The 26,553-nt window shown below is 42.0% G+C and overlaps 1 protein-coding gene and 1 non-coding gene across 3 annotated transcripts in view; both read right to left on the reverse strand.

The window, feature by feature from the left end:
• Positions 1–26,553, reverse strand: part of SHISAL1 (shisa like 1) — a 36,816-nt gene that overhangs the window by 5,358 nt on the left and 4,905 nt on the right. The window contains exons 2-4 of one of the 2 annotated variants that reach the window (XM_056862798.1): positions 21,626–21,839; positions 10,621–10,914; positions 4,505–4,534 (exon numbers count right to left, since the gene is read on the reverse strand). In XM_056862798.1, the coding sequence (XP_056718776.1) occupies positions 4,505–4,534; positions 10,621–10,914; positions 21,626–21,839 (538 nt within the window). The remainder of the gene's footprint in view (positions 1–4,504; positions 4,535–10,620; positions 10,915–21,625; positions 21,840–26,553) is intronic. The other variant, XM_056862801.1, reaches the window with a different exon arrangement.
• On the reverse strand, positions 1,982–2,050 carry TRNAI-GAU (transfer RNA isoleucine (anticodon GAU)). The gene has a single exon. It is a non-coding gene; the product is annotated as a tRNA-Ile (tRNA).

Genomic DNA, 26,553 nt, shown 5'->3' on the forward strand with positions numbered 1-26,553 from the left:
AGAACCAACAGGTTGAAATTAAATCAAAACAGTTTCCGTCTAAACATTAGGAAGAATTTTCTAACAGAGTGGTTCCTCAGTGGAACAGGCTTCCTTGGGAGGTGGTGAGCTCTCCTTCCTTGGAGGTTTTTCAGCAGAGGCTAGATGGCCATCTGTCAGGAATGCTGATTCTATGACCTTAGGCAGATCATGAGAGGGAGGGCATCTTGGCCATCTTCTGGGCATGGAATAGGGGTCACTGGGGGTGTCTGGGGGAGGTAGCTGTGAATTTCCTGCATTGTGCAGGGGGTTGGACTAGATGACCCTGGTGATCTCTTCCAACTCTATGATTCTATGATCAGGAAGTCCTTGGGATCACAACAAGTTGTGCCAGTATTGAGCTGGAATTCCAGAGTCAACACTGGGGTTATGATGGAGGTGGCAATGTCCTTACATTATGTCGGGGGGTGGGGGGGAACCTCTGAGCCACATAAGCACCTCTCCAGATCAAATTCCAAAAGCTATTTGTCATAGGATTCCAGTGGTCGAAAGAAAAATAAGTAATACTTTCACTAGATTAGTGCACTTCTGTGACAAATCCTAAAACTTGCTAAGGCTCAAGAGCACCACCTAGAGCATCTGGACACCTAGATTCCATTAGAATGAGCTATTCACTTCCATTCTACATTGGACCATCCTGGGAGACTTAATCCCTTTTGGACAAAGGATGATCCGGATTGGACCAGACCATCTATTTGTCATGGAAGTTCAGAGGTATCACCAGGTGCCTGATGGGGGTGGGACTATATTGTGTGTGGCGCTGATCGGTAAAAGTAGCCTCTGACATCAGAGATGGGGATTTGCATGGGATTGGAGAAATCTGCTTGTACCTCCTAGAAGGGAGGCTGTCTTAGGTCCAACTCCATTTAATATACATATCTGGACATTTGGGATTTTCAGATATCTTCAGGTTTCAGTCAGCAGTGAAAACTGGGTCCACAGGAGGTTGGGTAGGGGTTAAGGACTCCTTTGACTTCTTGTTACCGCAAGGAACTCTGTACATGCTCTGAGGAACCAGCTACAGCAAAGGCAACGTGTTTTGCTTAGTTCAACGGCATTGCTTTTCATTTGAGTATCCCTGTGCTCTTTATGTTTGTCACTGCATTTTGTTTTGCCTATTTCCACCCTTTTTAAAATTCAATCATTCTTTTCCCTTCCCCCCCCTCTTTTACAATAAACCTGGGTTTGCAAAACAAACAAACAAAAAGAATAAAAAAAACCTAATGAACTGTAAATTTTGGTCAGTGATGAATAAACTGTTTTTAATAATTGCAAAGGAAACCTTACGGTTGCAGACAACAAACAGGATAAATCTGTAATCAGAAATTAAAATAGTAAGACACTGCCAAGGATTTAAAAAATTAAAATAATTACCCTGTGTAATCCTAGAATCAAGAATGTCAGCTCATTTATTCAGTTATTTGATAATTGATCTGGGACATGCTATTGTCTTGCTTTTCCAGAATGTTTTATATTCAGCCTGCTGTTGGTTAAGCACAAACTGAGCTGTTTCTCAGATCAGACTCTGAATTCACAGTAAAAACAGAAAACAACATTCTGTAAGTAAAATCGAAAACTTAAGGGGGGAGCTGATTTCCATCAATCCCCCCTTTCCTGAAGACCCCCACTAGCCCATGAGGCTCTGTCTAAGGGCATTACGTTTTCTGAACTGCACGGCTGGATACAGGCCACTATCTCAACTTTTACTATTCCATAAAATCTACGGCTACCGTTGGATGATGGATATTCTGCTCATTTGGGATGCTTGGAAATGAAACTTAACTATTTACATTAACACAAAGTCATGAACACATGAAGCTGCCTTCTACTGAATCAGACCCTTGGTCCATCAAAGTCAGTATTGTCTACTCAGACCGGCAGCAGCTCTCCAGGGTCTCAGGCAGAGGTCTTTCACATCACCTGCTTGCCTAGTCCCTTTAACTGGAGATGCCAGGGATTGAACCTGGGACCTTCTGCATATCAAGCAGATGCTCTACCACTGAGCCACAGCCTCTTCCAATGTTGATGCCATACTGGCATGTTCAGATGCTACTGTAAGTTGGGTGAGATGACATTATTTTTGGTACCTTTACCGCCCATTCCTGAAGAGGGGGGTAATTAGTTGACGGCTGGGGATGGCGCAGCCGCATTGCTTCCTGAGAGACTCCCTGGACGGATTTTTTTTAAAATGAATTAAAAAAACCCTTGTGAAAGTTCCTCATGGGGTTTCATGAGGCTGTGCCACCAATTTTGCAGGCATAACTCTATGCCTGCAAAATCGTGTGGTCCCGGGGCAAAAGGGCTTTGGAAGCTCCTAAAGGCAGCTCTGCCCCCAGGAAGCTGGCGTGAGCACTTGTGCTGAAAAAATGCCACCAGCGAGGCAGTGCCGGTGCACGAGGCTCGCACTGCTGCGTTGTTCCCTGGAGCCAGCGTCAATCACCCTGTGATGGCATCCGTCCCACTTTGCATGGTGCAAGTGGCATGGATGCCGGTGGTGGGGTTGCGCCAGCTCCCAAGTGGCTCCGCCCCCCCTTCAGGATTGCACAACTAAAGAGAAGCAAAGTATTAATTACTTGCAGTGCAATCCTAAGAACACTTTTCTGGGGGTATGCCCCACTGATCAGACCTGAGCAGGATTCTGAGTAGACCTGCTTTGGACTGCTCTTTTAGTTTACTTTTCATTTTTATCACCTTGGGAAGGGGCTTGTGTATATGCAATATACATGTTGTAGCCATCTGGATTTTCTGCCTCAGGTACCAAATGTCTTAGGTTGTCTCTGATGTTGTGGACTCAGAACGAAGGGAGAGGAGCCCGTAGGCCTGTGTTCATCTTCATGCACTGCTGACTCTGGTTGGAAAGTAAAATCTGACCAGCTTCCACGTGTATCCAGGACCCCAATTAACTGCAGGGAGGTGGATTGTAAGCTTGGAGAGAGCATAGTACAGATAAGCCTGGTCTTTGGCTGCATTTTAGTTGGGGAAAGTGGGATATGAACAGCAAAACAAAGAACTGCACATGTCATCTCATACCAGGCTTACAAAGTAGTCTTATTACACCTACTGTTTTGTGATGCTGCAGACTTCCATGCCAGCAGAAGCAAGTCATACTGTGCAACCCTCTTACAACCTTGGGATTTAGAAAGGTTGTCACTCATTTTAAGATTGCACTGCTAAGCCCTTGGCCACAAGAAAGGACAACTGTTTCTATTAGCCACAGAATTGCTTTTCAGAGTTCTCTCAGTGGTTGGTTTCTTAAATAAAATTAAGTTTTAAATCATCTTTAATTTAACAATATAAAAATTTAAACAGCAGCAGTAGGTAGTGTCAAATGATAAAACTAACAACACCACGAGAGTATTCTTTATGCAAATTGAAAACATGATTAATAAAAATGATAACAGCAAAAATAAAGATCAGTAGCTTTACTGAATTTAAAACATACTTAAGTCTGCAATAGATTATGACCTTATGAGGGGCTGTACCACAGGAGCAGAGCATCTGCTTGGCATGCAGAAGGTCCCAGGGTCAACCCGCGGCATCTCCATTTAAAAGGACCAGGTTAGTAGATGATGTGAAAGACTTCTGACTGAGACCCTGCAGAGCCGCTGCCAGTCTGAGTAGACAATACTGACCTTGATGGACCAAGGGTCTGGTTCAGTATATGGCAGATTCATGTGTGTTCAAGATTCTATCTGGAGTACTGATTTGTATCGTAGGGGGATGCAAAACACTTTGGGGGGACTTGTCTGACTTTTTGGTGAGCAGATTAATTTTGGTGATGTCTACAGGGGAGAAAAAAGGTTTGAGTGAGGAGAATGGGCAGGGACTTTTTGTTTTTCCCCTTGGCAGTATGGCCATAATCCAGCCACATTAATTACTTTCATCCAAGTAATTTCAATAACATAAACATTTAATGCCTATATCACACCTACTGAAATAACGAGGGCTTAAAATGCTTTTATGTACCTACTAGGGAAAAGAATACTCCACTACTATTTTGCCTCTATTAAAATGGATTTCCTGGGCACCCAAGTGAATTAGAACCCGTTACCTTTTTTTTTTTTTTTTTAAAGTACTATACCTTGCAGTGTCTTACTTACTGTGGGAAAGGAAGAACTATGAGGATTACATAAAGGAAATATTGGTCGTTTACACTGTTATGGATTCTAAGAACAAAGGAATACCTGGGGAAGAAAACAGGGAACAATCAAGGAGAAGCTCCACTGTACGGCTTTTACACACAGGTTGTTTCCATCACTGTCAAGCCCCCAATATGGTCAGTTTCACAGGAAGTGTTGGTCAGTTTCAGACCCCTGTGCAGAGTGATTTGAGAAACTGACTGCAAATACTGTGCCTTGAGAGAACAGCATATCCAATGGAAACAACCCATGCATAAAAGGACGGAAGGATTTACACTTGTAAACTGATTACAGGTGTATCAGCTATGTGGGTGGGATATGCTTACCTGATCCTAACACAGCATCCCCGTTTAGCACTTCAAAAGACAAATTTAAAAACAAAGACAAACAAAATAAAATATTAATGTTAACTGTAACGATATAATCCTACTCGTATTTTTTTTCCACAGCTGATAAAATATTGTATTTTTTAAAATACCCTTTCCCCCCCAGTATCGGTTTTAAAAAAGTCAACTCCCTGATTCTGTGTACAGCCTATATAACCATTGAGTACCCACAGCTCTGCCTGCCCAACTTTTGGGCCAGCATGGTGGAATGAGGCTCTGTTCACAGAGTCCAACACATGTCAATCTAAATTATGCAATTGTTATCCTTCTTGCTGGAAGAAGTGGTGTGGATATGATCTTGCCCTTTCCTTGTGAGTAGCCCTTATGCCAGGGGTGTCAAACATAAGGCCTGAGGGCCGTATCTGACCCCTTGACAGCTGTTATCCAGCCCACAAGCCAGCCGAGGCAGCCATCCCCCCGACTCTCGATCTGGACTGGTGAGGCATGGCCCGGCCTGACCAAGTGGCATTTATGTCATATCCGGCTCTCGTAACAATTGTGTCTGACACCCCTGCATTGTGCTGTTAGAACCACATCCATGTAAGGCTAATCTCATCTGCAACAGAAATAACAGGTATTTGCCTCAAGTGAAACGGAACCAGAGAGCTCTCTCTACAAGTAGTCCTGAATATTCATCATGCAGGCAAACGGAAGCCTTCAGAACATGTGCTCATTCAGCAAAATGGCTTGGATACTATTTATTCTCTGCTAGAAAATCGCCTACCATTGCGACAGGTGGAGTATATTTGAAGAAAGGGCATGTAAGATTCCCAAGACTCCTGTGAAGTGTGTGCAATTCGCTTCGGTGATCTCTACACATTGCTTCCACTAGTAGGATTCCCATCACCATAAAAATGTCCCTAAGAGAAGTACAGATCCTCCTGAACACTCTTGCTAATAGATTTCAGGATTTAGTGGCTATCTAAGCTTTAGACTGAATAGCATTAAATTTGTTTTCATCGTTTTCCAATCTGGACCTACAAGAACAGGGCAATATGATAAAACGTTTTCAATTCCTGCAACACAAACTAGAAGAACTCACCTTTAAAGAACAGCATAAATCAAAAATGCAAATTCCTGTAGAAATTTACTCCACTCCAACTGCCCATGTAACCCCTCAATTTGATGTTTTTAGTGACCCCGATGTTAGTGGAATGGAACGTGGTGAGAATGACCCAGTGCCCCTTGAACCTGAGATTGTAGTTAGAAAACCCAAAGGTTGCATTGTACAGAGTGTAGATGCAATCTTGTCAGCAACCCAAGACTGACTCTCACCCACTTCTGTTAAAATCCTTTCATGGACCGTGGCGGGATGGGCTTCCAGGATTGGGTCGTCAGATGTGGTTGAGTTTCTAAATCAATTTTCAATAATATCACTACAAGAGACCTAAGAGAAGTATTTTGTTTTCTACATAGGAGTGAGTGACGACCATTCACATGCAGGGAAGTTTTTTTTTTTTTTTAAAGTACACTCAATCTGCCCCGTCTGCCCCCTTGTGATACCAAGCACTGCCAATCTCGCCAGGTCTTGGAAGCTAAGCGGGGTTGGCCCTGGTCAGTATTTGGATGGGAGACCACCAAAGAATACTGGGGTTGCAATGTGGAGGCAGACAAAGGCAAACTATGTCTGAACATCTCTTGCCTTGAAATGCCCTATTAAGTTGACTGTGACATGACAGCAAAATAAATAAATAAAAGCAATTACATGGAGTTTTTTTTTTAATGAGATGCATGAATGCCATTTACAATTCTAGATTGCTTCTTGACCCCGTCACAAAAAGAAGGGAAGATAAATTGTTTGGGGCTTAGAACTGCTCCCAACTGCTGCAACTCTAATTAGGAAGTGGGTAGAGTCACAAACTGATGCTATTTAACAGCTAAGTACTGTTTTTTTCCCCTCCAGTTTATTGTCCTATTTTAGTTTTATAACATATCACCATCTACTCAGACATCTGTAGGAGGAGACATTAGTGCCTTCTAGATGAGGCCAGATGGTTGAGGACCCAACCGCCAGTACCCCTCATTTCATTCCTTCTAGTGAACTGAAGGGGGCTGTTCGGGCCGTTCTGTTGCATTGCGGGATGGTGCAGCATGCCTGCAGGGCAACATTTTGCCTCTTTGAGATGCCTCACTTGGAACTGTTGAAGGATATTCCCACGCAGAGCCCAGCTTGCCAAAACAATCAAACGGCTGTATGTCTTCATCTTGTTCTCCTCTTGTAAAAGGTTTGTTAAGCATGATTTAGGACTGCTTCAAATACAGTTTTTCCAACCCAGGGAAAATATTCACATAGAACAAAATGCAGCAGTTTCTTCCCCAGCAAGCATAATCACTACAAAATACACACTTGCGTGCTCATTAGGATGTGCTTGGTTTTTACATCTTTTTTCCTACCTATAAAAATACATTTGTGAAAAGGCCTTTAGGCAGATTTGTTTGGAAACAGAAGAACCCACAATTTCATATAATATTCCTGAGTGGTGTGTGTGCTGCAGTATTCCTAAAGCCTCATTAACTTTATGCTAGGATTGAGTGAAGGAAAGAGGAGGAGGAAAAAGAAGAGTTGGTTTTTATATGCCGATTTTCTCTATCAAACCGGCTTACAATCTCCTTCCCTTCCTCTCCCCACAACAGACACCTTGTGACGTAGATGAAGCGGAGAAAGCTCAAAGAGAACCAACCCAGTTCACCAGATTAGAGTCCAACGCTCATGTGGAGGAGTGGGGAATCAAACCTTGTTCTCCAGATCAGAGTCCACTGCTCTTAACCACTACACTGCACCAGTTCTGGACTGGACTGGAGTAGTAGAGGAGTATAAGGTGATTGCTGAGAAGCTACCGTAAATGAATTCTTCTCATCTGTCTTCACTGCTGAAAATATAGGGTAGATACTTGTTCCTGGATGGATGTTTTAGTGGAGAGGATGTAGAGCTTGGAGAAATGGTGGCGACAAGGGAGGAAGTTCTAGAACTTATAGATAAATTGTATACTAAGAAATCACCAGGACTAGCTGGTATGCTTTGGGCATGTCCAGTTATTCAGTTTTTCTGGGAAGAAGTTATTACTCAAATTAATTTTTTATTAGAATGTTCATTTATTTTTGAGGATTTTACGTACTTTTAAACTATTTGCCTGTCCCTTGGAAGAAGGCACCCAAACTTCTATCTTTCCACAGAATGTGCAAAACAGAAATGTTCAGGAGGGCATTTTATGAAAGGATTAGGATTGCAACAGAATGGAACAGTCTGGGAGGGTGCCTTTGTAAAGAAATAGGATTGTAGTCTATTGGTGCTTATTCTAGTTATTATACTGCATTGTCTTCCATCTTTGTAATTCCACCTACTACAAGGTTGAGTATATGAAAATCCGATATTAAAAAAAAAAATCCAAAACTTCTGGTGAGATAGTAACACCTTTGCTTTCTGATGGTTCAATGTACACGAACTTTGTTTCATGCACAAAATTATTTAAAAACATTGTATAAAATGACCTTCAGGCTATATGTATAAGATCCATATAAAACCTAAATGAATTTCCTGTTTAGACTTGGGTCCCATGCCCAGGATATCTCATTATGTACATGCAAATATTCCAAAATCTGAAATAATCCAAAAGATTTATTGTCCCAAGCATTTTGGATAAGGGATACTCAACCTGTACACTGTTTACGGTATACCTTGCCTTTGGCAGTCTGTCGATCACATAATCTTTTAATTTTGTATTACAGCATTGTTCACTGGATTTTTTTAATGTTGTGCAAGTACATTCCTCTTATTTCCTAGCCTGCCTTACATTTCAGAAAGAAAGGTGGACTATAAATAAACAAATATTGAAAGACATTAAAAAGAGACAAATGATAAGTGATATTGGAAATTGGTATCTGGTACTTGATGTTATAAGAACATAAGAAAGGCCCTGCTGGACCAGAACAAGGTCCATCAAGCCCAGCAGTCTGTTCACACAGTAGCCAACCAGGTGCCTCTAGGAAGGCCACAAACAAGACGACTGCAGCAGCACCGTCCTGCCTGTGTTCCAAAACACCTAATAGAATAGGCATGCTCCTCTGATCCTGGAGATAATAGGTACGCATCATGACTAATATCCATGAATAGCCCTCTCCTCCATGAACATGTCCACTCTCCTCTTAAAGCCTTCCAAGTTGGCAGTCATCACCACATCCTGCGGCAAGAAATTCCATAATTTAACTATGCGTTGGGTGAAGAAATTCTTATATGTTTCTGAAAACCCCAAAGCCAGCTCTCCACCATACAACTTACTCTGGCAGACCTCTGCATTTAGGAGCTCCCATCAGTGACCCATTCATATAAGCACCGTAACGCATCAGACCCTTTAAGTGGAGAAGCCAACTTGACTGGCTGTTACACGGAACATCGCATTTCAGCTTGCATGAACAGAAGTGGAAATTCTGCTCAAGAAATTGAAAATATAGTATTGTACAATAACTAACCTGTAATTAATGAATGCCCTGACCTGGATGGCCCAGGCTAGCCTGATCTTGTCAGCTAAGCAGGGTCAGCCCTGGTTAGTATTTGGATGGGAGACCACCAAGGGATACCAGGGTTGCTGTGCAGAGGAAGGCACTGGCAAACCACCTCTCTTGCCATGAAAACCCCAAAAGGGGTCGCCATAAGTCGGCTGCAACTTGAAGGCACTTTACACACACATACACACACACACGCACACACACACAATAACTAATGCCTACCCTGACTCTTTAAACCTTGTTACATACAGCAAAATTTACCAACAGAGCCACTTTGTGTCTCTACTGGGGGGAAAGCACAGGGTATAAAGGAAGTAAATAAATAAAATAAATGTTAACTGCCATGATAGCTAATGAATGTCGATGTTTATTCATTAAAACATTTATAGACTGCCTTTCCTCTCGACTCAAGGCCACTAAATTTAGCCCAACAGTGAACACACTACCAAGTTTCTGAAACCAACCTCATAGACTGTGTCTGAAAAGTTGCACCGTAATGCATGCAGATCCAAGTTGCAGAAACACAGAAAATGACGGCATACTGGAAATCAGGAGAACAAACCCCTCTTAGATTAAATATATGGAAACTTGTTTTCCTCTGTAGTAATTATTTTAACTAGATAACCATTCAAAAGCATGAAATTAATAATTATGCTATGGGATGCATCCTGAAGACTTTATATGCGATTTTAGTCTGGGGTCATATGGATATTATCTGTCAGAAGCATTCTGGTGTATTCTGAAAATCTCAAGCCAATTCAATAGACTTCTCCATCCATCTGGATTATACAAAGTAGTACAAAAGATCTTTCAGAAGAGACTGGGGTTATAAGTGGCAGGACTGATAATCTTATTTTCTATGTGCAGGTATTTTTTAAAATATAGAAGAATGTGCAAAAATAGTATTTCCCCATCTGAACTACTTCAACCTACTTTATCACCTTAGGACCACCTAATTGTGAGGTGAGTATGGACTCATCAATGCTAAATGCAAAATCTAAATCTTAAAGTGTACCTACTTTAAATATGTTTATAAAACCACTTCTCTCATTGCTATACACAATTCAGGGTCTCCTCTTTTCCTGCTGCCTTTAACTTTTCCTAGCATGATTGTCTTTTCCAGTGACTCTTGGCTTCTCGTAATGTGACCAAAGCACGACAGCTTCAGCTTAGTCATTTTAGCTTCCAAGGTCAGTTCAGGCTTGATTTGATCTAGAACCCACTGATTTGTTTTTTTGGGCAGTCCAGGGTATCCATAACACTCTCCTCTAACACCACATTTCAAAGGAATCTACTTTTTTCCTGTCAGCTTTCTTCATTGTCCAGCTTTCACACCCATACATAGTAACAGGGAATACGATGGCATGAATTAACTTGATCAGTTAAATACTGTTACAAAAGGCAAACTTTTAAAAAGTTTAAAATGTACCAAGTAATAGATGGCCAACTGACAACCGACAACTGATGGACTGACTTTTACACAATTCAGTTTCTTTGAATGCTGCCAAATAAAAGGATATGATGTGAAAACGGCACCATATCCTTACACTTACCAGGCTGTTGAACTTGGGAAAGACATCAGTGGTGGACTTAAAGCTTCTCCTTTTAATGCATGTACAACCTGTGATGTTTGAAGCTGAGGCTGAGTCTGTACATTTCTTGGGTCCTGAGAAGGTTTAATCCACCGGCTTGGTTCCGGCTTCATCCATTTTCCCTGGATTCCCCATCTTGCTAGGTATAGTTTGCAAATATCATAGTTCATTGAAGAGTAATATAAAAGGTCTAGTACCAGCAAGACCACAACAAAAAACCCATAGATCCACACTCCTAACAATGCACTGTAATTACTGCAAAAAGAAATAAGAAAGCAGAGGTTAATTACTATCCATTATCTTCATCAATCATTCATTTTACACACATATGCAATATCTGTCAGAATATTTATTATTTAGAATCACAGAATTATAGAGTTGAAAGGGACCCCCAGGGTCATCTAGTCCAACCCCCTGCACAATGCAGGAAATTCACAACTACCTTCCCCCCACACCCCCAGTGACCCCTACTCCATGCCCAGAAGATGGCAAAACAAAACAAAAACCCTCCAAGATCCCTCACCAATCCTGGCAGGAAATTGCTTCTTGACCCCAAAGTGGCGATTGGCACTACCCTGGGCATGCAAGAAAGGGCCACAAGAGCCAAACACTGACACAACCCTTCCTGCCCTCCCTTTCATGATCTGCCTAAGTTCACAGAATCAGCATTGCTGACAGATGGCCATTTAGCCTCTGCTTAAAAACCTCCAAGGATGGAGAGCCCACCACCCCCTGAGGAAGCCTGTTCCACTGAGGAACCGTTCTGACGGTCAGAAAGTTCTTCCGAATGTTTAGCCCAAAATGCCCATTTACTCATACTCATTTGTTTCTCCCCAATGGTCTCCCAAGCAGCTATAAATTATAAGCTTCGCTTTTGCAGGGCTACAACGTTGGGTGTTCCGGGGCCATGCATTTTGTTGATAGTGACTGACACTGCTCCGCATAGAGGCAAACGACATGATGCATTTCTTCAAGCGTTTACACTAGTTTGCCACAAGTTCCCCTCAGCCACACAGCAGTAGTGGGGAACCTCTTCTTTTAAAAAATAATGATGATGAGAGCCCAAACGGGCTCAGGACAGCGCCACAAGGGAGGAAGGACTCCTGAGCAGTTTTCTCATGTGAAAATCACACTAAAGGTAAAGGTCCCCTGGGCAAGCACCGGGTCACTCCTTTTTTTTTTTTTTTTTTTTTTTACATGAATAAAAAAGAATACAAGAAATCAATTTAAAGTACAGAATAATAAAATGCAAAAAATTGAATTATGTTAATTGAATTAAAGAAGAAATAAACCCATATGTAATACTTTTAATACCCACCACTAGTGTATCCCCCTATATCCCTCCCTCACTGTGCAGAACTTCCGGTGAAGTGTCTTAACAGGTTAATATTACAACAGTTACTACTAAGCTTAAATTTTTTTTATATCTATAGCCCGTTCACAAAATTAGTAAGATTCGTCTTTGCCAGTTTATCCCAATATGTGAAGGCCTTTGACCAAGATTGTTTAAATTCTTCCATGTCTTTTCCATGTAGGGAATCTGTTAGTTTGGCCATTTGCACATAGAACCATAGTTTCTCTCTCCAGTCTTTAATTGCAGGTCTATTTACCAGCTTCCAGGATCTTGCTATTATAATTCTCGCCGCTGCAAAACTATATTGGAATATGACTCTATCACTTCTGCTAATTTTCTCCCTTACAATCCCCAATAAACACAAAGCTGGATCAGGTTTTACCTTGTTATTAATCAAATTATTGGTTTCTTTAACTACCTTTCTCCAAAATCTTTTGATCTTTTTACAAAACCACCAAGCGTGCATAAATGTTCCCCTTTCAATTCCACATTTCCAACATAGGTCTGTATTTCCTATTCTCATTTTTTACCATTACTGGTGTGATATACCATCTGTAAAACATTTTGTACATGTTCTCCCTTATTTCATTACAAATTGTAAATTTAAATTCTCTTTTCCATAGGGTTTCCCATACCTCTAAGTTAATATTATAACCTAAATCTCTCATCCATTTTATCATCACTGGTTTAATCCTCTCTTGTTCTAAATTCATTTCTGTTAAAATTCTATATACCTTACCTATCAATCCTTTATTTCCTAAATTTAATATTAATTCCAATTTAGATTTACTTCTATTAAAACCTATACGTTTATCTTTGCTAAATATATCACTTAACTTATAATATATAAACCAATCTCTAATTTTAAGCTCTTCTCTTGATTTAAGTTGCCAATCTTCTCTAATACAATCAATAATATCTCTATAACTACCCAAACCTAAATTAAGTTGATTTCCTCTTTTCATAAATGCTTCAATAGGATTGAGCCAGCCTGGGGTTTTATTTTCTAAGAATCTCATATCTTTTCCAAACTTGTAATAGACTGGCCCTAATAATATGTTGATCAAAATCGCTATTTACCTTATCCTTTTCATACCACAAGTATGCATGCCAACCAAATCTTAGATTAAAACCTTCCAATTCTAATAACTTGAAGTTTTCTAATAAGATCCACATTTTTAACCAGCCAAAACAAGATGCTTCATAATACATTTTCAAATCTGGGAGCCCTAATCCCCCTGATTCTTTTAGCTCAATTAAATTATTATAAGCTATCCTGTGCCTTTCATTATCCCAAACAAAATTCCTGACCCATGGGGTGACGTCACATCCCGACGTTTCCTAGGAAGACTTTGTTTACAGGGTGGTTTGCCAGTGCCTTCCCCAGTCATCTTCCCTTTACCCCCAGCAAGCTGGGTACTCATTTCACCGACCTCGGAAGGATGGAAGGCTGAGTCAACCTTGAGCCGGCTACCTGAACCCAACTTCCGTTGGGATCAATCTCAGGTTGTGAGCAGAGCTTTTGACTGCAGTACTGCAGCTTACCACTCTGTGCCACGGGGCTCCTCGAAAATCACACTAGGAGTTATTTAACAGATTTTGCTGGAGCAACAAAATAAATGAAATAGCCCCCATGTAATTTTCATATGAGAAAACTGCTTGTGGAAGGAGGCAGGATCACTCCCTCCCATGGCATTTTTCTGAACCTGTTTGCGCTCTCTCTCTCTCTCTCTTTTAAAGACGTTTCCTGTAGCTGCTGTGTGGCTGCAGGGAATTTGGGCAAACTAGCATACTCACGTTTGTGTGTAGTTTGATGCCTTCCAACTGATGCCTTCAAGAGCCAGACAAAAGCAAAGCATGCTGTTGTGACAGTCCTAGGTGTACATTTGGGGATCAGTTTTGGATTTTCCAAGGCAGAGCCAGAAGAGCTACAAGAACATAGGATTAAGAATTGGGGCGGGGGCACTAATATGCCTATCATGGACAACGATGGCCATACCTCCAAGTTTCCAAAAGGCTATTGTCTATACACAGCTTAAGACAGAAGAGGTGGCTGAAAGTTCCACCCATATCTACAAATGTAAAGTGGGAAGGACTTGTAAATATCAACTTCTAAACACCAAGCTTTACGATCAGCAGAAACATATGGTGTGGCTCTTGCTGGATAATACCGGTTTCCGATCATGTTTGAATGCTCTCCGGCATTAAAAAAATCTTCTAGCACATACAAAAATTGTTATGGCCTGGGTCGCTTCTATGTTATCCTAGATGCACCACTGTCCAGAATACCACACAGATTACAGTTGGATGCTACAAATTATGCTTGAAACAGGGGGGGAAAAGAAAGCATTTTATATTTTACTTTTATTACGCCAATAAATAGGGAAATTAAGAGGAACAAATCTATTCGGAGATTGTTTTATTTTCATCAAAGGGATTTCCCGTCTTTAGAGTATGATGACTTGGTTATCCTCCCTAGCACCAGCTGCTTATTTATACTCCCTGGAAAGGAACACACATAGGAGGGCCCATACACTGGCCAGATGTGCAGCCCTACCATCTGCCATATTAGAAGTGAGATTTAAGACGCTCCCCAGGGTGGAGAGACTTTGCCCGTGTAACACAGGGGTGCTGGAAACCATTGAGCATATATTTTTTAGATGTCCCCTCTACAAGTCAGCCCGCTTCAATATTATTGACCCTTTGATTAGGGAAATGGGCTTTGTTGATGAGGGTGAATGGGCCAAAAGGTTTCTGCTGGGAGACAGCTCACCAGTCACCACCCAGGTTGTAAAATATTATGCCGTAGCAATGAAGCTACGTCGCCTCAATGTTCCCTAATATGTGGAAGTGTAAAATTGGGTGATTCCTAATTTTGTTGGCCTTGGTTCTAAACATCTACTCTGTATGGTCAGTTTCTGTTTTATCTGGCATATTAGTAGCAAATAAACATTTATTTATTTAATGGTTATCCTCTCACAGGCTTGACTCACTGGTCCAGTATTGGGATAGAATTAAATGCATGAAATAGATTTTTAGCCAGACAGGTTTTACAGTACAAAAATACATTTCGGCTGAACCTGCTTAGCTGTAAAGTCAATTTTTCTATTCTGCAGGAGAACAGAAAGGAGCTGGCGTGTTCTCCTGAACGGCTACTGTTTAAAAGGCGATAGAAGGCTGCTGTTTAAAGAAGATATGTAAGTCCATAGCAGGTGGGTAAGGAAGAACCCATACCTATCAGTTTTTTTGGCATTTTCTTAGGCCTTTCAGAAGTACACCACTCAAACCATCAAGCTACGTGCTTGAGGATGCACAGTTAGGCAACTGATGGTAATTCCACTTAGTACAAGGTTTGACTAACAGAAGCGAACCATTCCTGGTCCTACCACAAACTCCGTAGGAGCCACACTACTATGCATTCAATAAAATGGTAGCCAGAAAAAAAATGCACATGTAAAATGCCCACATGAAAATTGCTCACAGAAAAAAACCCACGGTCATAAATGCTCACAAGAAAAAAGCCCACACGGAAAAAAGCCCACACAGAAAAATACTCACATTTAAATACTTAGGGCCAGGAGAAGTTTGGGGCGGGTTCAGGAGTTGTAGCTCCAAGCACAACAGCGGCGGAAATATGGGGTGCTGTATATAGGGTGCTGTATAGTCAGAATGCCCCCCCATGGGCCACCGCCCCGACCTCCAGTTGCATCCAAGCACCACAGCTTCCCTTGTCATTACTGCCAGAGTAGTTCAGTTTCAATCACCTTTATTGGCATGAGTATTTTTCCGTGTGGGCATTTTTCCATGTGGGCATTTTTCTTGTGTGCATTAATGACAGTGGGTTTTGTTTTTCTGTATGCAATTTTCAAGTGGGCTTTTTTCACAGGACCCAATAAAACATACACAACTACTCAGTGTGTTTCTAGCACTTTCCCAAAGTTGCTAAAGTGTATTACCTACATCATTAATTCCATGCAACAGCTCTAAAATATAGGTCATTATTATGTCCTTATTACCGATGGGGAACTGATAGTGAATAATAGCTTGCCTAAAACTATTGGTGAGAATGCACCTGAGGTGAGATTCGAGTTAGGAACATCCCATTCATTTCACTGCTCCACTGCAATAATTCTTAAAGGTATAATCTACCCTATCTTGTAGACTCAAAGGGGGGTGGGAAACATAAGAGAATCCCATCCTAATGAAATAAAACAGAACACAATGGGGTGAATTTAAATGATTGGGGCCATGTTCAGTTTATGCAAGTCAGATCAAGTGGAGCGGAGTCACTTTTCCCTTGCCTCATGGAGGAAAGAACTACGGGGAGCTGACAACACGTTAAAATTCATGTGAATGCAGCATCTAAAACGGCGGCGACGCAGATAAACCAGAGAGATGCTTCAGATTTTTAAAAGCGTTTTTGGAAGGAAGAATGCATTTGCTTCTGTTGTTCATTTTAATTGTCATGCTCGGGGGGGGGGGCTTTTGAAACTGACCAAAAGCTGGTGATGAAGGGAGAAGAGAACAGATGAATTGATACCCTTCTGATGAAGATCTTCGTTTCTGATTTATACACCATGGAGTGGAGAAAGTGGAATGGCAGGAAATGTCTTCCCAGTCAGGCTCCCAGTGTTTGGAAGGGAGAAGGAGCAGATTCCCATTCTAGTGAAATTAGTCCCCAACTGGTTCTTTGTAGTGATGGAAGATGAGCAAGGACTCAGAAGCAATGAACACGGCAATTCTTAGGTGATATCTGGTGTCAGGAGCAATATATATTGTTTTTAAGGTAACTACTTCAATTGAGTGAAAAACTGAACGCTATTTTGAGAGCTGCAATTTAAAGCAACGATTTATTAGCTAGGCCATATGTGGAGTTGCCATCTGTCCCTTGGAACAGCTGCAGCTTCTGACAAGTTCAGAAATAAAATAAAGCTTTAGTGTAAATATAGCTAGCTATTTTAGGGCTATTTTAAATGTTCAGTTCAAATTGTTAGACAAAATGGATATATTTGCGTATCTTGTTCACACCATCAAGTTCTGCATGTTACTGTACTGTATTGAATCAAACATTAGACTAATGAACAAATTGCCCTAACACAATACACCTCAAGCCTTGCTCTTTTGCGTTCAGGCAGGTGGCGACTACGACTTTTCCAGTGGTGGCACCTCACCTGTGGAATGGCCTACCCCTTGGGGTGCCTACCTTACTTTTCTTTAGGCTTCACATCAAGCAGATCTTTTTATCCCGGTTTTTAATCAAAGGATCCAACTTTTAAGCTGTTTCTTACTGTCTGGTTCTAGCCAGAGGCCTGTCCAGTGGTCATCATTTCAAGCTGCTGAATGTGGTTTTATTCTGAATGTATGCCTTGGCTGTCCTTATGCTGTGTGCGTTTTGACATTGCTGTTACGCTGCGGTTATATTATCTTATTGTACCATTTTATTTTGTGAGCTGTCTAGATCAGATTTGTGGAGAGGTGGCATATACATTTTCCAGTGGTCATCATTTCAAGCTGCTGAGTGTGGTTTTATTCTGAATTTATGCCTTGGCTGTTCTTATGCTGTGTGCGTTTTGACGTTGCTGTTACGTTGCGGTCATATTATCTTATTGTACCATTTTATTTTGTGAGCTGTCTAGATCAGATTTGTGGAGAGGTGGCATATACATTTTCTAAACTAATAGCAAACAAAATAAACCCCAGTTCAATATGTGCCTCTTGGCCACACAGGCTTTTTGATGTGGTGCGTCCTTTCCTCTTCTTTAGGGTCTGCAAACATACTAGAAGGTAAGTAAGAAAAAGATCCCTGGGAGGGGAAGGCAGAGGGGTCTCCTCAAAGGACACAGAGAGCCCCTGCCTCCTCTCTAGGTTCTTGCCTGCTCTCTTTTATCTCTCACTGAACTCCGAATCGCACACTGATTTCTACGAGAAAAGTTTACAGTGCTGCAGTCAAGCTGGCCTGCCGTTCTTTTCTGACCTTGGCATTAGCGGTGTCTTGGCATACCCAACAGCAGCCCCTGCCAGTTTCACCCACAGGAGCCAATGGATGCCATCCTTTACTACAGCAGAAGAGTGGTACTTTACTCATGCATTATAAATGCAGATTTACTAATGTAAACTGCATTAGTAAAAATGAGTACATCATGGATCTTCTAATTGCTGTATTATCTCATAGTGCAGGGGGAAAACTGCCGCGTTAGTAGGAAGTAGTTAACTCTAACTGTGCAAGTACCTAAGAACATCCAACTGCAGCTTGTTCGTTTAGCTATAGGCAGTAGGGTTGTCAATCTCCAGGTGGTTGTACAAAAGCAGTATAGGAATCAAATAATCATTAGATAAACAATTCACATTAAACAAGGGTAACCAGTATCAAGTAATATAATATAGTCCGTATAGAGACTTGCAAAAAAATGCAATAGAAGGGAACCTTGGGTACCCTCATAGGTGGGGCTGAGAAGGGAAGGTGGGGAGGGGAAGGGAAGGTGATTGTAAACAGGTTTGATTCTCCCTTAAGTGGTAGAGAAAGTCAGCATATAAAAACCAACTCTTTTGTCTTCCTCCTCTTCCCCTTCCTCTTCTTGAACTTCATCTATTATCCCCTTAATTTGTTTCAGTTCTTCAGACACCCTTCCTTAAAAAAACAGTAGCTCCAGTGTGGGTATGTGCCCAGTACTTTCCACAGTAAAAACAGATGTAAAGAATCCATTCAGTTTCTCTACCATCTCCCCATCTTCCTTTAGCAATCCTTTTATTCCTTTGTGACCCAAAGGCCCAACTCCTCCCTAGCTCATTTCCTGCTCCTGATATATTTGGAAGAAATGCTAGTTGTTTGTCTTAATGCTTTTGCCATTCACTCCTCATATTCTCTTTTTGCTCAACTTACATTTGTTTTGCCAGAACCTGTCCTCATTTTTGTTCAACTTGTTCAGAGAAACCTTCCACTTTTTAAAGGAGGCTTTTTTTTGGCCTTTTATACCTTCCTTGACTTGAGTCATTAATCATCCCAGCATCTTTTTAGACTTGGTGGTACCCTTCCTAATTAGAGGTAGTTTCAGAGGGTAGCTGTGTTGGTCTGCTGTGGAAGAGCAAGATTAGACTCTAGTAGCACCTTAGAAACCAACCAGATTTTCATGGTATGAGCTTTCAACTGTCAAAGGTCCCTCTGTCAGATACAAGCAAGAATGAAGATCACTGAGTCTTTTCAGGTATGCATTCTATCTGGGCCTCATTAGTGTAGTTTTAAATAGCTTCCAGGCACCCTGGAGGGATTTGACTCTCTTAATCCTCCCTTTGAACTTCCTTTCGACTATTCCCCTCATTTTAGCAAAGTATCCTGTCTTGAATTCAGAAGTGATTGTTTTAGACTTCCTGTTGATATGAATGCTGAACTTAATAGCATTGCAGTCATTGTTCCCAACTGGTGCAACATCGTTTAGATCTTCCACCAAGTCTCAAGACCTGCTCAGAACCAAGTCCGGCGTTGCTATACCCCAGATACTGCTGAAATTCACTGTGGAAGGCCTGCCAAGCTAATTGAAACATTTTCAGTTTGCATTGGTCACCAACTGAAGTCAGAAGCAGCCTCTCTGGCAACATTACAGAGAGTCCAGCACCAGAATGTTCCACACATGAACGCACATGAAGCTGCCTTATACTGAATCAGACCCTAGGCCCATCAAAGTCAGTATTGTCTACTCATACCGGCAGTGGCTCTCCAGGGCTTCAGGCTGAGGTCTTTCACATCACCTACTTGTCTAGTCCCTTTAACTGGAGATGCCAGGGATTGAACCTGGGACCTTCTGCATGCCAAGCAGATGCTCTACCACTGAGCCCCTCCACTCCTCAATGATCCACCAAAGAGTCAAAAACACTAAGATGAGCAATACCAAGTCCGATCACTGGCCCGTCTAACCCACCAGTACGGCAGAGGTTCTCCAAGGTTTCTATGAAAGGTCTTTCCCAGCCTTGCTACCAGATACAGAAGATACATCCATTTAAAAAAATAGTATATCCCCTTATCCCTTTCCCATAATTCCAAGGCTCTGCCTGCAATTTCAACTTGGAACTTCTCATCATAAAACACAATCATATTGCTAAAACAAGTCCCTCATAATGAGAAGCCCTCGCTGTTCTGCCTCACGTTACTTCAGGAATTAGTAACACATAAACATAGGGTATGAGGGGACAGGACCGAGTGAGATAAAGCATGATAAAAACTATTCATTGATCTGCATATGCTACACTCATCTGTCGCTCGCTAGGTAAGAGGACCAACTGATAGGCCCTACATACTGCCCCCACCCCCCAGTCATGGTGCTAACCCTACTTTCACCTTATTCCAAATGTGGGATTATGCAATTTCTGGTTATTTTAGTAGTAAGAGACAGACATCCTCTTTCTGGAGTTGAGTCCTAGCACTAAAAAGAAGTTATGGGGCTAAGCCCTAGTGAGATTTCACCATAAGAATGTGTGTGTGTGTGTGTAGTGCCATCAAGCCGCAGCCGACTTATGGCGACCCTTTTTTGGGGTTTTCATGGCAAGAGACTAACAGAGGTGGTTTGCCAGTGCCTCTGCACAGCAACCCTGGTATTCCTTGGTGGTCTCCCATCCAAATACTAACCAGGGCTGACCCTGCTTAGCTTCTGAGATCTGACGAGATCAGGCTAGCCTGGGACATCCAGGTCAGGGCCTAAGATGAGTTACAACACAGTAAAATATAATGAAAAGGACACTAAAATAAAATAAAAATTCAGTTACAAACAGTAAAAAAAGTTGATAAAAGGCCACAAACAGAACAAAATATAACATTCTGGTTCTGCTATTCATCTTGCCATAACATTTCCCATTGGTCTAACTTGGGTTGTCCAGAAAAGGTGGGTCTTCACACCTATCTGAAAAGCCATTGGGAAGCAGTGGTTCTCCTGTGGCAGGGTGTTCCAAAATTGGGGCAACAGCCCAATAAAGCCCTCTTGTGGGTTTCCATCAGCTGAACCTCTGTTAAGGTTGGTTCTCAGAGGAAGACCCCCTGGACCAACCTCACATATTGGGTTGGTTGATACAGGTAGTCAGCAACCCTGGTATTCCTTGGTGGTCTCCCATCCAAATACTAACCAGGGCTGACCCTGCTTAGCTTCTGAGATCTGACGAGATCAGGCTAGCCTGGGCCATCCAGGTCAGGGCCACCCTAAGAATACCTGCACTAAATGTGTAAAATGTGTACCTTGATAACTCTTCAAAAATGCCCTTGAAAGGTATCTTCAAAGATCCAAAGGTGGAGAGGTAGCCACAGAGTTTAAAATGTGAAGAATCTAAGGCAACTCCAGGGCATATAATAAAATGGCATATATATAATCACATATAATCAAATGCACCTCACTGTTGAAACGCAAGAGATGTCAAGTCATTAATATACACAGCATGAACAATTTAGTCACATAACATCTGTTCTGTTTAGAAAATGTCAATTCCCTCTCCTCCTTCCTTGACATTCCCCCTTATTTATTTATAAATATTGATACACAATTTAAAAAGGATTTTGGTACCGGCTTCCAATGCAATTCTGATCACACCCCAGAACAAACTTTGAAAAGAAAGTATTCCAGCTAATTTACTTACTTATGCATATATCCATCTGCATTCCCCGTTAAGTTCATCTGCATAACAGTCTGAAACTCCGTCTCATTACAGCAGTATTTAAACACGGTGTTGTTATGGTGACAGCAAAAGATGTACGATTTATTGTCAGAAAGGCGTGGGCAGTGGAATCCAAAATGTTCACGGCCCTTGTAGTCTGTATATGGCTCACAGACTCGAAAATGTGCTGACAGCGCTGTAAGGCAAAGAGCAATTCTCTTTGTAACTCATTTGCAATGGCTGGCTAACTTAGCATTTACATATCCCAATCATATGCAGACTCTTTCTATATATCACATCAGCCCTGCAAGGAAGACCAAATCCACAGTCCCCACGCTGCACAAGAGGGTGCCCTAAGGGAGTGAGGGTCACCTAAAAAGGACATTTATGCTTGGTAATTAGCAGCACCTTTAATGCGACCTTTTACGTTTGCTCTGTCCACACATCGAAGAATCCCCTGAAGGAAGCATGCAACATCACAGCCACAGCCGTGGCTTAGCTATGTAAACGACTATTGCTAATGGAAGGAACGAAGGAGCAGGTGAGGTGGGGGTGGGGTGGAATTTGGAACTGTGAATAGGCATTTTAAAAGTCACATTAAAAAAAAAGATCTTTGAGTGAGCATCAAAATTGACCCTGCATAGAGAAGTTGTGGTTGAAGTACGATTGAAAAACAAAATAGTTTGCACTAAAATTCAAAGCAGTTGCAACTCATAGTGGAACCGTTGCTCTGGGAGAGGGTGCATTTCCCAACCGAGACTTCACCCCTCTCCCTAAAGCTGCTGTAAGTGGCATGATGCATCTCTCCTTTTCTCTGAGCAAAGCTAATGGCAGTTTCAGGGACTGAGGAGGGGCAGGTATTTACACTGGGGGGAAAGAAATACCTGCATGGTGTTGTGGTTAAGAGCGGCGGACTCTAATCTGTAGAACCAGGTTTGTTTCCCTACTCCTCCACATGCAGCCTGGTTCTCTCAGCCCCACCTACCTCGCAAGGAGTTTGTTGTGTGTGGGGGGGAAGGTGATTTTAAGCCACTTTGAGACTCCTTTAGGTAGAGAAAACTGGGGTATAAAAAACAACTCCTCTTCTTCATATTTCATCTGCATTCCTTTGCCTCTATACTATAGGATTGGCTGTTGGACTGGTCAAAAACTATTTGGTTTATATAAACCATTGATGTAGTAGCACTCATCCCAAAATTACAAGTTACTTACGGGTCATACAACAAATAAAATTAATTCTAAATTACTGAGTTTGAATAAGGCTGTGATCCAGCCAAAATTAAGCACGCTGAATTCCAACTGATTTTAAATGGGAGCTACTGAAGCATGTACTTAACGTTCGTCATTGAATCTATGGGATTTCAACATGCTTATCTTTTGGCTGGATCGTGCCCCTATTGTTTACAGCTAATGATGATATGCAAATTTAAAATGCAGGCCGATTGTTCAAGAGATCATCCTGTTCGATTTTATTCCAGTCAACTTTTATTATGACTCAGGGCCTCCAAAGCTTCAGGGTCTCTCTAGACCTTTGAGACGGTCTGAACACACTGGCTTATTTCAGCAGCCAGATCACACTGCCGGCTTGTCTTCAGCCTGTGATCAGCTAAGATCTCTGCCGTCCAAAACTTGTGCCTTTGTTGGGCCTAAATGTAAGATTTTGCATTTCCCTCTGCTGAATTCATTTTGTGGTCATGACTTGGCCAAGTGCTCCGGCCTGTCAAGATTATTTTGAATCCTGACTTTTAAAAACTATTTAAGCTATCCTTGCCAGCTTCATGTCATCAGCAAAATTGATAGGCATTCCCCCCGAGCACACATCCAAGTATAAAAGTGTTTAACAGTACAAGGCCTTGGGCAAAACCCAAGGGCGCTCACGGAATAGCTCCCTCCCTGCTATAAAGGCATTAATGAGAACTAGTTGGGTACGGTTGTTCAACCGACTGTGAACCTCCCCTCCTAGTAATACCATCCACCACCACCCCATTTAACCAACTTGTCCCCAAGGATATAATTGTGAAAGGTTTTGCTGAAATCGACATACGTACCTATGCTCACAGCATTTCTATGGTCTACCAAACTAGTTGTTGGTGGCGGAAAGTGCCGTCAAGTCGCAGCCGACTTATGGCGACCCCTTATGGGGTTTTAAAGGCAAAGAGGTGTTCAGAGGTGGTTTGCCACTGCCTGCTTCTGAGTAGCAACCCTGGACTTCCTTGGCGGTCTCCCATCCAAATACTACCCAGGGCTGACCATGCTTAGCTTCTGAGATCTGATGATATCAGGCCAATCTGAGCCATCCAGGATAGGGCGGCAAACTAGTCACTTCAGTGAAAGAAGTAGATTCAGTTGTTCTGGCATGACTTATTCTTGATAAACTCATCCCGGCTCCTAACAAGCTATACATTTTTTCTAGATGCTCACAGACCACCCACCTAATAATCTGCTCCAGTGTTGAATTCCATTTTGTTGGTCTTGACTTGGCTTAGTGCTCGGGACCATCAAGATCATTATGAATCCTTACTCTTTTTCAGCGTTAGCTATCCCTTCCAGCTTTGTGACCTGCAAATTTGATGTGCAACCGCCCCAATTCTCTCATCCAAGTCATTTATTAAATTCATAAAATGTTGAACAGTTAGGGTTGCCGACCTCCAGGTACTAGCTGGAGATCTCCTGCTATTACAACTGATCTCCAGCCGATAGAGATCAGTTCACCTGGAGAAAATCGCCGCTTTGGCAATTGGACTCTATGGCATTGAAGTCCCTCCCCAAACCCCTCCCTCCTCAGGCTCCACCCCAAAAACCTCCTGCTGGTGGCGAAGAAAGAACTGGCAACCCTATGAACAGTACAGGGTCTAGGAGAATGCCAAAGTCTAACCAGCAAAATGTTCAAGCAGCCTCATCACCTGAGTGTGTCACTTGACTATTTGCATAGCCTTGTAAGCGGGCACTATTGCGGATAGAGCTGCATGCACTGTTTGCCATTAATCGCCAGTACTTTTATTACCCAAAGTCAAAGCATAAAGCATGAGACAACTGAAAAATGAATAAAGAATTGCTCTGTTGCCTTTTTATAATGAGAAATAAGACTGATGACTATCAAATACAAAAAGAGAAAAATATAAAATTGTGGCTAGGATATGCTAACAGCATTTTAAAATCATAGTACATCAAGATAAGGCCAGTATAGTCTGCATTACTGCAAAGAAACAAAAAATGGTTTTGCTAAACAGAAGTTAGAAGATAAATTTACAGCGGCAGTGTTAGTAAATAATATGGTGAGTCAGTTTGCTGTAAAGCAGTTTGCAAAAAAAAAAAAAATAGCACAAGTTTGAAGTACTACTATTGTTCCTAGCAGTTTATGTAAGACTTTTAAACATAATAAAATCTTCTAATATAAAAACCCAGCAACCTTCACCCTTAGACAAGCCACATTAATTTGGTAGTGAATTCTCTCAAAGGAGCTAACTTTTTTAAGCTGCAGCTTTTAACCTCTGTACCAGTCAAAAGAAAATACATTTGATACATTTGCTAGTACTGGTTGAGCATCCCTTATCTGGACATCCAAAATACGGAAAGATCCGAAATAGGGACATTTTGAGCCAACTTGCAGACAATATCACAGGACCTCAGCAGCACGCCAAGCTGATTTCTGATTGTTCAAATTATTAAAAAATATTGTTTAAAATTACATTCAGGCTATGCGTATAAAGTGTATATAAAGCATAAATGAATTTCATGTTTAGACTTGGATCCCATCCCCAAGATATCTCGTTATGTATATGCAAATATACAAAGTATGGAAAGATCCGAAATACAGAACACTTCTGGTCCCAAGCAGTCCGGATAAGGGATACTCAACCCGTACTGAGATCTGACAGATCCCCAGATTAAGATTTCCGGGATACAAGGCCCAACCCCAACCCACAAGCAGCACTGTGAGATGCTGTACTCATGGCCTAGCGGACCCAGGATGGGAGAGGGCTACACCAAGGTACTGAGCAGTCATCTTCAACGCTATGTTACCCCCCCCCACACACACACCTGAGCCCCTAATTGATGTTTTACCTTGTTTGGAAGCACTGTGGCAGCTCTGAAGCATCTCAGCAATGCCAGCAGATGTATGGCCAAGCTGGAAGTACTATGCATGTGGGTGTAAAGTGCAGTTAAGTCGCAGCTGACTTACGGTGGCTCAGTAGGGTTTTCAAGGCAAGAGACGTCCAGAGGTGGTTTGCCATTGCTTGCCTCTGCACAGCGACCCTAGTATTCCTTGGTGGTCTCCCATCCAAGTACTAACCAGGGCTGACCCTGCTTAGCTTCTGAGATGTGACATCATCAGGCTAGCCTGGGCCATCGGTGAAATAACTTCCACCCCAAGTATCTCTAAGAATTTTGAAGCAGTCTTCAAAGTCACTAGTAATGCCTAGATTTTTCCTTCTCTACCAAGGAATTGAGAGCCAGCATAGTGTCGTGGTTAAGAGCGGCCAACTCTAACCCAAAGAACCATGTTCAATTCCTGACTCCTTCACATGAAGCCTGCTGGGTGACATGGGCCAGTCACAGTTCTCTCAGAGCTCTCTCAGCCCATGTAGAGACAGGCAATGGCAAACCACCTCTGAACGTCCCTTGCCTCGAAAACCCTATGGGGTAACAATGTCAGCACACACCCCCCCCCAAGGAATACTCCAGTGGGAGGGTTTTTTAGGGGCTTTGGGGAAGAAGTAGCTGTCCCATTAAGAAGGGGGCAGACTTGCTTGAAACATGGAAAAACAGGCTTTAAACAGAGAGGCTACTTGGGAACTCTGAAGGAGACACCCATGGACAGGTGGACTGATGAGACGTGACCATCCAGATGGATAAAAATGCAAAACCGAGATGAACAGAAACCGAACAACAAACTTGGGACCATTAGG

This window comes from Euleptes europaea, chromosome 17 (genome assembly GCF_029931775.1).
Source record: "Euleptes europaea isolate rEulEur1 chromosome 17, rEulEur1.hap1, whole genome shotgun sequence".
NCBI lineage: Eukaryota > Metazoa > Chordata > Lepidosauria > Squamata > Sphaerodactylidae > Euleptes > Euleptes europaea.